Genomic DNA, 15100 nt, shown 5'->3' with positions numbered 1-15100 from the left:
TGTTGCGGTATAATGCGACCAGGCAGGTGTGAGGGTCACAGCCAGTTTGCAGGCCCGAGTCCTGACCCCTGCTGTCTGCTTTGTCTGACCGTCAGAGGAACCCCTTAATTAGACCCCTCTGGTTGCTGGTGTCTGCCTGACACAGCCCAGCAGCCAATCAGGATCCTTTCATTAAATGCTCCTGGTTGACTTGGCAAAAAGAAATCCAGTTTTCCAATAGCACGTCCATCTTGTTATCTGTTAAGGCAGAGAGAGGCATGCAAGCCCTCTTCAACAGTCGTCTGGTGTCCAGCAAGAGTCAACAAGAGTCTCTCTTATAGTTTGTCAATGGTCTTCACTGCACTTTATAAAGTCATTAGTATAAATATAGTTAAATGTAAATTGTAGTTACATTTGGTCGCGACAAGATAGTACAGTTGCAAAATGTTTGCTCTGGAAGCATCCTTTTTATGACTCTCTATGATTAAATGTCCCCATGAAAACTTGTTCATTGTCGTCATTGTTCAGTCACCTTTTCTTCTCTGGACCTGTTCAGCAGTCGTTTTTCATGATCTTTATGTGAATGCCTTCCTGTCTGCATGCTGCAACTGCTTCTCTCATTTTGATGCCTCACAACTGTACTTGTCAATGTCTGTTTTAACTAACACCACTACACGAATGTGTTGTCAGTGTGCCGTTACTTTCATAGCTGACCTTTTGTTTCGATTCCCTGAGTGTTCCTAACTGACAAATGATGTTCAGATTTGGTCTGGAAGAAATTTAAAGTTTAAAAACCCACCTCTCGGTAACTTCACCGCAGAACGAGTTTGCTTTTCAAGTTTACTGAAAAAAACGTTCAGTAGTTCCCCTTGAAGTAGTTTTATGGTTCAAAGTTCAGGTTCATAGCTGCAAAATTCATATCTGTAGTGGCAGGGTTTGCATGAAAACATTTTTGGCATCAACTTTCAGTGAACAGATGTGCTTATCCACTTTTATGGAGGGGCTTTGCAGGGAAATACTCAAACAATCGGTGGTTGAAGGCCACTTTGGGGATCAGTCTCTTAGATCATAAAATAGATCACTACATGAAACCATCATTGTTGCTTCACTGTCCTCAATTTCCCATAGTTTGTCTTTTCTCAATAGTCTCTGAGTATGTCTAAAGGAAGCGATGGTCGGGTAGACCATGAAGTATATTGCTACTGGAGGACGGAGAATTTCTGTCATTGTCACATCTTCTTCGTGTCTCATTGGAGCTATGTATCGGGTAGTAAAGCAACACTGCCCCCATGGTTTCCGGGGGTACTGCTCCATTTGGTCTGTAGTCGTGAACTTTGTGAAAACATGCAGAAATACGGACAAAATGAACACAGACAGAAGGCTACGTCCGTATCTAGATCGGTATGTAATGTTGAGCACAAATGAGCCTAATAGTTGTCACTGGCCAAACGCACTCTGTTTCTCCCCTTCAATACAAAAGAGAGTTTGTTTGTGGTGCTCTTACCGAAACTACAATGTCCCGAAGATAGTGGTAACATTCAAACTCAGTGATATGTTCTGAAATGATGGATATCAGAAAAGAGGTTTTTTTCCTCATTTATTCAGGCATCTTAGTATGTTTATCTCCTGAAATACAACCATGTCAATATTCAAACCGCTGAGCTGAGTGCAGACAGTGTCACGCTTCATGTATGTTTGGTTTATTTTATTTCAACTCTTTGGGTCATTTGAGCAGACAGCTGTGCTGCTACGCTAATAAACTTCTCTTAGGATTCAGTGACAGCAATTTTTAGGTTGAGCGGCTGAAAATCCTCTAATTTCACAGAGCTGCTGTTGTGTTTGGCTATGGTGGGAACATCACTCATGACACGCATTCCATCTCAGCTTGGAGTAATTTCATCATTTGTTTTCTACCCTGACCTTTCAACCTCCAGTGCACTCTGCAGTGTAGTGTCTCCAGGTGATATAGAAGTGTAGTGTAATGCACAATTCAAAAAGTACATTTAGGACACTACTCAGTTCACCGCCAGAGACTGTATCTTGTCTGGCGTGAGTGACAACTCTTCAAATGTCTAGTGCCTAGAATGCACAGCATACTTCCGTTCACTATGGCCACTAGCCACTCTTTAGTCATCCCTTGGTAGTGTGATGTTAACCCATGGAATAGTCCCCATGATGTGTTATTCTGATGTGATCCATTTCAGAGCTGCTTAAGAAGGAGGGTAGAAGTGAAGAAAACGCTGTCAGGAGTTAAGTTCACCGTGCGCAGTGTTGCTGCTAAAAAGTAATCGGACTACTGACTACTCATTACTTCCTTAAAAGGTAACTTAGTTACTTTTCCGATTACTTGAATTAAAATGTAAATAAGATAGATTACCAGTCACTTTTCCAGCTAAATTCAGCAGCTGCTGACAGCAAAGGCTCATCGCCTGTGCATAAAATTGACAGGACAATTTTGAGGTTGTGTTTTTCGAACTTAAGCAGCTTAAAAACAAATTGAACATATAGAAGAACAAGAAGTATGCTGAAGCGTATTGATTTTCCGCTATGTGAAATTTAAAGTAAGTTTGGGATCATTCAGCACAATCTCAGCTGACTGAATAGTAGGGTCAATATTCTGTTTTGTCGTGCTGCATTATCACATTGGACCTAAAATGACACACACAAAAAGCAACAAACATATGAATAAAGGCAAATAAAATAAAAAAGGCATGTAGGCAAATACAAAGTGATATTTTAAGAAAAATGCCGGATATGTCCCCCTTTTTTTAAGGAATTAACTTAACTAAATTAACAAAACATTACAGTCAGGAGAGTCCTAAGGGACTGGTCTACTACAAAACACAGATGCACAAAGAGTCAGTACACATCAGTACACCAGAAAAGTGTGGATGGCTTAATGTATCATGGGTGTTGTTTAATTCAACCTCGATTTCAAAACCGGAGATTTGAGTGTTTTTTATTTATTTACTTATTTTTGCTTTCTCAAGTCGGTCGTTTCTGCACATCCGTGAACTCTTAGGGTTAATGCTGTCATCTGTAGCCACCAATTGAAAGTAGTAGCTGTATTTTCTCTCTCCTCACTCCGCTGTTGTTTTATATCCGTGTTGCTTGACACGTGAGCTGCCTGCCTGCCATGACTGACTTGTCCCACGTTACTAAATAACGCGTCACTACCGGCATCTCTGACTGAAGGCCAGTCTTCCCACTTGTCCACTCCACTCACGACCCCCTGACGTGGCTGAGTGACCCCCACCTACAGAGCTCCCGCGGACCCTGCGTCCCTCAGGCCAGTGTAGCCCGTCTGAGAATAGAAAGGCGCTCCATGCTGGGTGTGTGATGGAGCGCGGAAGGGTGTGTGAGGTGCACTGACCCATTCACACAGCTCCCTGTGCACTCGTGCTCCGGAATGGTCTGACTTATCACATGTAATGCGCAGCGCTGTGCAAATGAGGGCCGACAGCCTCAGTGCCAGCGCAGGATCTCCTGGCTGTGCTCTCTTCTTACCATCACAAAATGAGGTGTGGAGAAGCCCATTTGGTGCCTTTTGTTGCTTCGCCCCTTCCCCCCTAAAACGCTTACACACCAGCAGTTTTTCATTCTGTTTACTTTTCTGCTGCCATTTGTGGCGGATAAATAAACAAGACTCGACTTCCAAGAACTTCACACCAAAGTTAAATCCGTTCATCCCTCTGACGTTTATGATGTGTGTAAGTGCTGTAGTGGACTTGATGTAATCTGTCTAATAGCGTAGTTAATCCTCTTAACTTGTAACCTACATACATCTTACACCAGTGGAATGTGTCCCTATTGTTAACCTTTTGTGTGTGTGGTATTGCCTGTTGGTGGATTAGTGTGAAGTTGTGGAATTGTGGCGGTGCCTGGAGGTGTGAGCTCTAGTCACCTCTGATCACCTGACGAGCGATGGCCTGATCCCCATTAAGGCTCCACAAGTGTTTGTGTTTTCACCCCTTTTACACACGGACTCACATGAGGCGGTCGATGTGATTAACCTTAATTCCACACACTTGGTTACCGATTATTGCGACAACGGCTCTGCTGTAAACAGGCTTTTTTTCACTCGACGGCCAGCTGCTTTTCCCTCCAGCCGTAATCGAGTCATTTTTACCCTGTAAATCCTTCAAAAGGCACCTGAAATGGCTTGGACGTGGTGAGATGGTTCTGGTGATTGAATCATTTGCATTTACTGGATTCACCAGCCTGACTTATTTTACCATATATTTTTGCATTGTGAATTTGACTGTTTTTCTATTTCCATATATCAGGTCCAACTTCTTCACTTTTAACCCCTCCATGTCAGATTATAGCTTTCTAATCTTAAAGTGTTCTGATGTAACAGTTTGTCGAGCACAATGTGATGCCAGTCGGGCGCTAAAAGCTTTAAAAGACACTGTTTGTGACATTGAAAAGTGCAGGCAATGAACATCGTGGAAAGATCACAGCGTGACGACATTCAACTTGTTTTGCAGATACAGGATTTGAAAATGGGTCAAGGCTGCATACACCCTGATGACTGTTCGAGATTGACAAAACAAGTTTATGTAAATATAATATTTAAGAACTTGACTTTTAAATTCTCTTAATGGTGTTTCTGTGAAAGATTATTATTATTATTATTATTTTTTGTTTTTGGTCATTTCCCATCAGGGGCATGCAACACAGAACGCAGACAGCTAGAAAATAATTTGCATTAAAATGATTCAGATGACTTCATTATTGCTACTGGTTTATCAGCTGTTTGCAGTATTGCTTGGATTAAAGTAAATCAACTATAATTTCAAATTGGATGACTCAATATCTGTAATAATAAATTAATTATTATAATATGTTTTTTGTGGTGCATTAACTCTTACATTTGTAACAATATTATGGATGGGAGAGTGGAAAATATTGTGAACGACATTAAAACATTGATTCCCCCATTATATGTTCATTATAGAAAAAGGTGAAATAAAAGGGCTGCGGTTGTGAGACATGATGAATTATATTGAGGGGTGGAGAAAAGATACTTACTTCACCTTCTCTGTCGATATTTTTTTTTCATTGAAAATGTGTACAATATGTGTTGGCTGAAGGTTTTCTGTTCAGAGTTTTCATGCTGTGTGTTTGTGTCCCCGTGGCCATAGTTCATAAAGCTTTCACTGCAGCCTTTCACACCTCGTTCAGCCCCCTTACCCACATCCACAGCCCTGCTTCACCCCCTGTTGCCTCTGTCTTTTCTGCTCTCTGTCCTGACTGATGTGAGAATCTGTAGTGTGTGAGTGTGTGGTGCAGGGGGGAGAGAGGCGGTGTGTGGGTCCAGATATACTCAGCTGTTGCCTCTGTAGTGGAACGGTCGCAGAAAGGGCCGGACAAATAGCACAGTGAGAGAGAGTACCAAAGTAACACCCCCCGTTCTGTTCTCTCTTCTCTGTCGGTCTCTCCCAGGCTGTCAGTGTCGACTAGTGCTGGAGGCTGCAGGACGGCTGGGAACTCCTTCAGAAAAGACCGCCGCTGTTCTTACCAAGGGATCTATTACACAAGTTCATCTTCTTGCGCAGGTGCCGCCGCACTTTGGGGATTTGAACTGGACGGTTAGCGGTGACCTGATGGTGATGGTGTTGTGCCTTCAAGTGCGGGCCTGGTCGGCTGTACTCCTGCTGACCGGACTATTATCGCAGATGACTGGATCTGATGGTAAATACTCACCTGTTCTTCATTTCAATTGTTTCTCTTTATATTGTGGCATCCGCAAAAAAAAAAAAACCTTCAGTTTCAGTCAAGCTACGTCCTCTCTTTTGGCGATTATTTAAATGTCCCCATCTTAACACATTTTGAATTCTTTTGTTTCTGTCAGCCAATATGGAGTGAAGGATTCTAGAAAATATCTATTTCATGAATATACCAGTAGAGTGAACCATGGAAGGAGGGAAATTCACTCGAATAGAGTGGAACAAAGGGCAATCTCAGATTGTTTTTGGGCCAGAAGAGACAGGAAAATAGCATCACACATTTGCTTCATGTTTACTATTAAATTAACTCATGCAACATGATGGTGATCGACTAATAACACTGGAATGGGAAAAAAAATAGCAGGAAACTTTAAAAACAACTTTAAAAACAAGCCTGCTAGCAAGCTAACTTCAGCTCTGTGGCCATGCAAAATGGTTATTTTTCCCCTGATCATTGCAACTACTCCGTCCACTAAATCTTAGTCTGATTGATTTTCGTTTTTACTCTGAAACGTAAATATACGTACTAATTTCACTGTTCCATTCAGGCCACTGCAGCCTATCACCAATTCTATTCTTTACTTATGATGTATTTATGATGCGCAAAAGCTATTATGATCTCTGCAGGGACTACCATGAGAGCGGGTGTGCTTTCATGTGTCCCGCCACCCCCCCACACACACCACCACCCCACTTCATGTTTTGAATTGTTTGAAGATGGACAGCCAGTTGTCTTTTTACGGTGAATACCAGCAGTGTCACAGTGCCCCGTAAGGTTGTGACAGGCCACCAGGGTCGACGGGCTCCCACCCCCATGGGACCACTTGAGCATTTTATTCTATTTCTGAGTCTGTTAAAATGATTCACTGCCCTTTTATGGCTGTGTGTTCTGGTTTTGTCTTCCAATTATCTGATAATACATGGCTAAATTTGCATCACAATCATGAGAGTGGTGAACTTGTCATGAAGTTATGAAACCTTAGAAATGCTCAAATTTAAAATGGTAGCAAGGCATCTGCAGAGAGAGGAGATTTAGCTTCAGTTGCCACTGGCATTGGTATCAATCAAATTTATTGACCAAATAAGAACTGTAAAGTCGTACAAGCTTTCATGGAGAATATTAAAACCATCTTCTGCAATGTTCCACACAGTTATTCTTGAAAAATATATCAAGATAAACTTGTGCATTGCATTACATGTGAGGGCATCAGACAACATCAGAATCTTGGCTGTGAATAAGTGAAAATAACAGATACATTGTGTCTTGAACCACACAAGAGCTTCAGTGGTCAAGTATTCGCGAGACCTGAATTTGAATCACAGAGGTTAGGTGCAAGTTCAAAGTGGTTAAAGAAAGTACCCAGTGATTTCATGTTGTTACGCCTTCCATCCTCAACTGCAACAGAATGTCTTTGCAAAGTAAACCCGCGACCTATTGATGCTGCAGTAATGCTGCAATGACCTCAACTCTTCTCGGAATTCTTTAATTAGAACTCGCCCACCCCTTGGTGCGAATGCTTAATTTGTCACTATGGAGACAATCGAGTGTGGCATTAAATCTGCGTGCCGTGATCGTGGTTTTGAGTGTGGAGCTGAAATCGTGTGAACGCAGAGGAGCAGCTGTGACATTGCAAACTAACTGGGTGGTTTTTGGAGCAGCTCCGTTACTTTGACAGTTGGTCATGAAATACCTCAGCTGCCCATGAACGCTGCATCGGAGAATTTGCCTCTTATCTCTGCGCAAAAATCCTTGAGGTCCAGTCCAGAAGAAGTATTAAGAGATTTGGAGTGATTTGGTATGTGACAAAAAAAGAAGCTAACCCGTCTTTGCAATCCTTGTTGAATCAGGCGGGTGAAAAAATGTATTTCAAAGCAAAGTAAAAGTAATCTCCCTCCCCGATTCAGCTCAATATATCCTCTCCACGTGTCAATAACTGGAAAGTTTTTCACAGTTTTTCGTGTGGGCCTTCAGGTTGCTGGTGTTGCTCACTTGCCTACCACCTAAACTGCCACAGTTATTCACCAAAACATCAGCTGTGCTCTGCCATGGTTCACTTTGCCGTTGTTGTTTTATTATCTGTGGAAAGTCTCAGAGCAGCCCAACAAAAAAAGTGCAGTTATAAACAGATTTATGAAGCTCATCACGTTTCGTGAGGGACATCGTGTGGTGGGATTGCCTTTTCCCAACCTAAATGGTGTTCACAAATCTCGAGTTTAGCATTGTTGTTTGGTTGAAATATATATATTCATTTATATTTACTCAATAAGTGGGGAAGTTGTGTTTCAAAGTGAACCACCAAGCTAATGTCAAACCTTAATGCGAACTAAGCAGCCTGACTTTAGCGCCCTCTCCAGTGCTGGCAAACAAATCACTGGACTCTCTCAGGTGTCAGACGCCTTTTACTCCTCACCAGTGCCTCAACCACAGTTGTTTTTCTATTCTGTCTCTGCAGTGATGTGATATTTTAAATCTGTAAAACATGTGTGAGTTTGGCCGTAAATCACAGTCGAACGGTCAATTTGCCACCTGTTCGGGTTGGTGAGGGTCACACAGAGGAGATGGGGTCTCAGTATGGGGAAGAAATCAGTGGGAGACAGACCAGGACTGTGTGCTTGGGGTTGGATCATTTGTCAAAGAGTGGAGTTGAATTCATTTAAAAATGAATATGCATTTCACTGACCCAAAATGGACTCCAGCAGTAATGACTTGCTGCTATTATTGTGTGGTAACAGCGGCGTTTTGAGGTCACTGGTGGTGCAGATGTACAAAACAGCAGCCGTGGTTCCTCAGCAGGTCCCAGCTCCTTCAGCCCCCCGTGCACCCGAGCTTCCTGTCAGGATGTGGATATGATTCCCCCCACAGAATTTGATCTGCAGGCAGATGTGCGCGGGGTTGTTTTTCTGTCACAAATGTTCACATGGCCATTTTCAGTGAAGAAACCGCCATGGTGTTTCTGTGAACCGTAGATGAGCCTTTGTTAGATCCCAGGTTAGTTGACTGTGCCTGATCCTCAAACCGTTTCCTTCTTTATCTGGTGTCGTACTGTATCCATCACGCTTTTCGTAGGTAAAACAGCCAAGAACACTCCCACACACACGTGCACCAGCGAATAATTGATGACACTAATGTTGCATTGGGCTGGGCAGAAGAGCACAGTAAATAAGGAGAGTGCAGGTGTGGTATTAACAGGCGTGAAGATTTCAGTTTTTTTGTGGCATTCTGACTCATGAATTTCAGCTGTGGTCGACACTGGTCCTGAAAAAAGTCCAACACAACCAGAGACAAGACTGAGTATAAATACAGTCGAGAGATACGACGTTGAAGATGTGGTCTTCACGCAGAGACCGGTGGACCAAGTACTAGAACAGTCACAATCATCTGTATTTCTGTTCGAAAACTAACTGAAAGACTGATGAACAGCGATAGAATTTTCAGGAAATGCTGCAGAAAAATGAATCTTCTCCACTACTTTGTGTGATGTGTGAGTGAGTTCATCGACTCCACTGCCACCTGCTGTCCTGCTGTCATTGTAATTCAAATGCTAAAAAAGATCAGTTTTTCAGAAAACTGTGGTTGAAAAGAGATGCTTGGCAGAGGTCTGCGCTCTCTGGGTGCTTTTCAAGTTTCCATTTAATTTGGATAAAGTTACATGTTTGTTGGAGTGTGCCAGACTAATCAGTCCACTTGGGATGAAATTTTTGTTCTGATAAAATGAGGATGTGACATTTGTCAGAGAACAGCTGAGGCAGCAAAACCCATTCATGGCACAAACTCCACAAACACCCATCTGTTTCATTTTCTCATTCAGATTTAGCCTTCTTATTTTCAACCGTACACAGATTGTAAACAGTTGAGCTGCTGCTCTCGGGTCGTCTGATCTGAATCTGAAATGCAGCTGAGCGTTACTTTGTGGTCTCCGGCGTTTCCAGTCAGTCCTGACCACATGGACTGATAAAGAAACAATGGGACGCATTGAAGAAAGAGGTCAGGAGAGGAAAGTCTATGAAAACTTGATTTATCTGTTTGGTCTGCGTCTGTCTTTCCTCTTGTGTTGGTGTGTGCGTTGACTCAGTCTGTTTTCAAGTAGTTTGTTGTGGACATATCGTCTCTGTGCTGCAGTCACACCCACCTGAGATGTTTTCTCAGTGGGGATCTGTGAGATTCTGCTCCGGTAGCATGTAGAGAGGCCCTATTGATGCTCCAGCCGTATTCCCATGCTAAAGAATTTTTGGTCACGGCTGGGAAACGTGGAACAGGTTGCCAGAAGCGGCACAACAGAACCAGATGAGATGAAGTGACCGTAGGAGCAGGTTTTGTATGTGCGCCTGTCTCTGGGGACGGAGGACTTTTTTGAAGCCTGGAGAGGGTTAAGAGGGCTGGGAATGCGGTGATAGCGTGGAGGAGGATAAATAGCCCCTGCGCAGGTCGGATGTGACCCCACGGAGGTCAAAGTGCACTCGGGAGACACATGCGGAAAGATGTCTCTTTCTTTTGAGCAGGTGATTTATCTCACACATCTGGAGGAGTCTTTTGGCCTATCTTCTCCTCCTGAACCCTGATGTTGGACAAACAAATGAGCTGCTTAAAATGAAGGACAAGCACTTGGACTTCTGTGGACAACTGTGGTTCTGATGGTCTTTTCTGTGTGTGCAGCAAACCTGTTGGACTCCATGCTGCTGAAAAATGGATGGAAGGGCAGTCAGAAGAAGCAGGAGGGCAGCAAATCTGCAGTGGTGCCTGAAAACATCCTGTGGTGCCACTGCAACCATCACTGTCCTAAAGACTCCGTCAACAACACGTGCATGTACGGTGAACTCATCCATCCATCCTTCCTTCCTTTCTTCCATCATCCATCCCTCCATCCATTCGTTCATCCATCAATCATCCATTCATTCATTCATACACTCATCCATCCATCCATCATTCCATCCATCCATCCATCCATCATTCCATCCATCCACCCATCCCTCCATCCATTCGTTCATCCATCCATCCATCCTTCCTTTCTTCCATCATCCATCCTTCCATCCATTCATTCATCCATCAATCATCCATTCATTCATTCATACACTCATCCATCCATCCATCATTCCATCCATCCACCCATCCCTCCATCCATTCGTTCATCCATCCATCCTTCCTTTCTTCCATCATCCATCCCTCCATCCATTCATTCATCCATCAATCATCCATTCATTCATTCACTCATCCATCCATCGTTCTATCCATCCCTCCATCCATCCATCCATATATTAACTGTTTTTTCTAATGCTGTCCGTCACTGATCACGACCAAACTTTTTCTCTCCCTCTGAAACAGGACGGATGGATACTGCTTCACGATGGTGGAAGAAGAAGAGGGGGGCATGGCTGTGTTCACCTTTGGATGTCTAGGACGTGCTGGCTCCGAGTTCCAGTGCAGAGTGAGTTTGTCCTCCCCCTCCCTCCTTCATCTTCAGGGGCTGTTGTTGAGTCTTAATGAGCTCCACTCTCTTTATGAGGTCTATTTAAATCTCTGGTGTTTACAAGGCGCTGAGGAATGACACTGTTTGTGTGACAGGACACCTGGAACGCCCGCACCAGAAGAGCACTGAAGTGTTGCACCGACCAGGACTACTGCAACACAGACCTTCACCCCACGCTTCCCCCGCTCAGGACTTCTGGTGAGACATGTCTGAGAGAGGCTTTTTCAATGCTTTCTTCTGGCCACTCAGGGCTGGGATGGGTAGTGACAGTTTAAACTGTTACAAACCACATTGTGGTGCCGAGGTGAAGTGGCACATGCTGATCCACGGGCCGCAGAGAGAGACGGGCAGGTGAAACAGAGCCTGCAGCCTGGGCTTGTTCTCTCACCCTCTAATGAAAAGGACAGCTTCTCCCTGGGGCCTGCTTCAGTTTCTGCCTCCAGACGGATGTGCGATATCTGTCCATCTGTCACTCCACCACACACATTCCGCCTCTCCTCTCTCACTTGGTCCCCGTCTGTCACTCAAACACAGAGTTGCTCCAGCAGCCTCCGATCTGATCTCTTATGACCTTAGTTTCTTCACACCAGCTGGCGATGATGTTGTTTTTCAACCCTTCCATAGTGTATGATGTCAAACCCAGGTGTAGCTTATCTGCCCCCTCAAAGATAGTGGCGGTGTCTAATAGGCTGATTTCTTCACGGCTGATTCCATATCTAACAGTTTACTCCATAGCAGCATTCAGGAAGCTGGTGTTGTGTCTGGTGGTGAGAAGCGAGTGTTCTGAACTCCAAAACAACTTCTGTGAGCCCAGGAAATCACCAATGTGTCTGAGCGTTGTTTATTAAACGCTGCTTTAGTGTCGACAGCTTCAGCTGCCTCGTAGTTGACAGTCGCATGTGTCGATGTCAGCAGTTTGAGTGTCGTTTCAGGTTTTAGGGGAAACAACAAAATCATTTTCCCGTGTCTGATCATAAAGAGTGAGTGTCTGGACTGTGAACCACAAAACAAGCTGCCACTCGGTTTTGTCCAACTCATATTTGACCAAATTAGATTTTGCCGGACCCTAGTGAGGACTTACTGGCACTGAGGCTGGTTGGGGTGTGTGTTTGACTGACAGGGAAGCAGCAGAAAGACTAGAGCCCCAGAGCTGTGGTGGACTCTGGAGGTTCTATCGCCATGTCAGAGTGACATCTGATCTGTGAGATTCAGGAAGGAGATGTGATCGATCACATGCCACCAGGGGCAGGAAGAGGAAAATAATCTCCTCCGTGACAGCGGCCATCAGTTCAAAATCCACACTCATTTCACCTCATCACGCTTTCTGCTGCTTTAACTGTTTTTTAAATTTATGTTTCTTCAGATTATGTGGACAGCAGTGTGCAGTACATGGCGCTTTTCATTTCCCTCATTGTCTGCATTATCTTCCTGGGAGTCATCCTCATCTTCTGCTGTCTCAGGTGAGACATTTGCTGACGTCTAGATCAGCCTTGAGTGGTGCGCTACAAAGCCATGGTCTCTCTGTGTCAGACACAAACGGCAGGAGTCACAGACTCACTACAGTATCAACCTGGAACCGGACGAGACCTACATTCCTCCGCAAGAGTCTTTGAAGGACCTGATAGAGCAGTCGGCCAGCGTCGGGTCAGGCTCTGGCTCAGGGCTCCCTCTACTGGTGAGAGTAAAACACTACAGAAGACACAATGAGCATACGTAACGTTCATATTGTCGCATATATTGGGCAGATTTATAAGCTTTTGTGAACAATAAGTGGGCTTGTAAAACTAAAAAAAATATTTGTGATGAGCAGGTTCAGCGCACCATCGCCAAGCAGATTCAGATGGTGAAGCAGATCGGGAAGGGACGCTACGGAGAGGTGTGGATGGGCAAGTGGAGAGGAGAGAGAGTGGCTGTCAAAGTCTTCTTCACCACTGAGGAGAAGAGCTGGTTCAGGGAGACGGAAATCTACCAGACCTTCCTGATGAGACATGAAAACATCCTGGGTAAGTGGAGGAGCTCTGTTCAAGCCACGTCGTCGTTCCCACCCTCAACATCCTCGTGGTCCTCAGGATTCATAGCCGCCGATATCAAAGGCACGGGCTCGTGGACGCAGCTCTACCTGATCACAGACTACCACGAGAACGGCTCCTTGTACGACTACCTCAAGTCCAACAGCTTAGACGTCAGAGCTCTGCTGAAGCTGGCCTACTCCTCCATATCGGGCCTGTGCCACCTCCACACCGAGATCTACGGCACGCAGGGGAAACCCGCCATTGCTCACCGAGACCTGAAGAGTAAAAACATCCTGGTGAAAAAGAACGGCTACTGCTGTATCGCCGACCTCGGACTGGCTGTCAAGTTCAACAGGTCAGTATTTTTCAACCTTTTTCTAGCCACAGCACCCTTGGTTTATTGAAAAAAATCCCGAGGCTCACCACCAAAGGAACCTCGGCCAAAGCGCACTTGTGCTTAAAGTCCTATAGAAAATCTCTATTCATTTGTGAAAAACTGTAGCTGCTGACACTCAGTTGTTATTTTGCCAGGCTATTTGCAGAAACAAATTACAGAAAATGTACTTGTTTCAAATGTGTCCAGAAAGTTGTGGGTAATATGGCAAAATATATCATGATTTATTTATGTATTTACTTACTTTTAATAACTGTTTGGATTTTATCTCTTCTCTTTTGCATGATTTTATTGTAGTTTTGAGTTTCCAGACAAACCCTTAACATTCTTTACCTGAACTTGCTTCGTATAAACAGTTATTGTTTCTCTCTTCACATTTTGGAGCACATTTATTTTGTTGTGCATTTAGTTCTTCTCCAACTTTTAAACCACAAAGCAAACTTTGACAGTCCATGAGTATCAATAAAGTTTTGCAGTGCGACGTCATGTTAGCCGGTGCAGACAGTCTTTGGCGTCGCGGGTCCGATAAGGATCTCTCCCTCCATGGTTCTGTGGTGAAAGTGTGTGGTCAAGTTAGAGGCGCATCAGGTTTAAAAACAGCTGGAAGTTGCGCATGTGAGCGGCTTCTTGGCTGTGAGTGTGTGGGAAGAGGAGCGCCGCGCACCACAGCAGCGCTGCTTTGACTGACGGACAGATCAGCGCATCAACACACTGTAGCTCTACAGTAGAGTGGAGAGAAAGAATGTCAGTGAATCCATGTGATCTGCTCACCTTGGTTGCTGGTTTAAAGTCATCATATCGCCCACCTCTATCTCTGGACACATGTTGTGAAACTGGATCATTTTCCCACGGCACACCTGACACTCTCTCACCCCGGATGAAAAACGCTGCTATCGGTGCTGAACCCTCGATATGTGTGTTAGGGCTGAAGTGAACTTGAGCCTTTGTGTTTCAGTGACACCAACGAGGTGGACATACCTCCCAACCTGCGAGTGGGAACCAAGCGCTACATGCCACCTGAAGTTCTGGAGGAGAGTCTCAACAGAAGCTACTTCCAGTCCTTCATAATGGCAGACATGTACAGTTTCGGTCTCATCGTGTGGGAGATGACTCGCCGGTGCATATGTGGAGGTGAGTTAGCTTTGCTTCAGTGAACCAGTGGATGGGTGTGTTACTCTGTCGCGTCTCACACAGGCATCGTGGAGGACTATCAGCTGCCCTACTACGACCTCGTGCCCACGGACCCTTCTTACGAGGACATGAGGGAAGTGGTCTGCATCAAGGCGCAAAGGCCGCTGTTTATAAATCGCTGGGGCAACGATGAGGTACTTTTGCTCCTGAGTGTGTGATGTTTGAATTCAGTCAAACCTGAGCTTCATCCTCCTGACTCAGTACTTCTATATTTATAAACTTCTATAGTTGATTTGTTAAAAAATGAATCAAGCTCACACCTGCAAATGTAGATACCTAACAGCAGTGTTTCAGGGAAAATCCAGCTTCCTCAACAGAATGTGACTC

The 15100-nt window shown here is 44.5% G+C and overlaps 1 protein-coding gene across 2 annotated transcripts in view; it reads left to right on the top strand.

Annotated features, from left to right (window-relative positions):
* bmpr1bb (bone morphogenetic protein receptor, type IBb) overlaps nt 1–15100 on the top strand; it is a 39996-nt gene that overhangs the window by 23930 nt on the left and 966 nt on the right. Inside the window, exons 3-12 of one of the 2 annotated variants that reach the window (XM_053853763.1) lie at nt 5428–5676; nt 10366–10516; nt 11032–11134; nt 11272–11374; nt 12540–12636; nt 12707–12851; nt 12987–13179; nt 13246–13543; nt 14538–14713; nt 14777–14907. In XM_053853763.1, the coding sequence (XP_053709738.1) occupies nt 5589–5676; nt 10366–10516; nt 11032–11134; nt 11272–11374; nt 12540–12636; nt 12707–12851; nt 12987–13179; nt 13246–13543; nt 14538–14713; nt 14777–14907 (1485 nt within the window). In that variant the 5' untranslated portion in view covers nt 5428–5588. Of the gene's footprint in view, nt 1–5427; nt 5677–10365; nt 10517–11031; nt 11135–11271; nt 11375–12539; nt 12637–12706; nt 12852–12986; nt 13544–14537; nt 14714–14776; nt 14908–15100 lie in introns of both variants that reach the window. The other variant, XM_053853762.1, reaches the window with a different exon arrangement.

This window comes from Synchiropus splendidus, chromosome 1 (genome assembly GCF_027744825.2).
Source record: "Synchiropus splendidus isolate RoL2022-P1 chromosome 1, RoL_Sspl_1.0, whole genome shotgun sequence".
Lineage (NCBI taxonomy): Eukaryota > Metazoa > Chordata > Actinopteri > Syngnathiformes > Callionymidae > Synchiropus > Synchiropus splendidus.
This window is presented reverse-complemented; position numbering and strand designations above follow the sequence as displayed.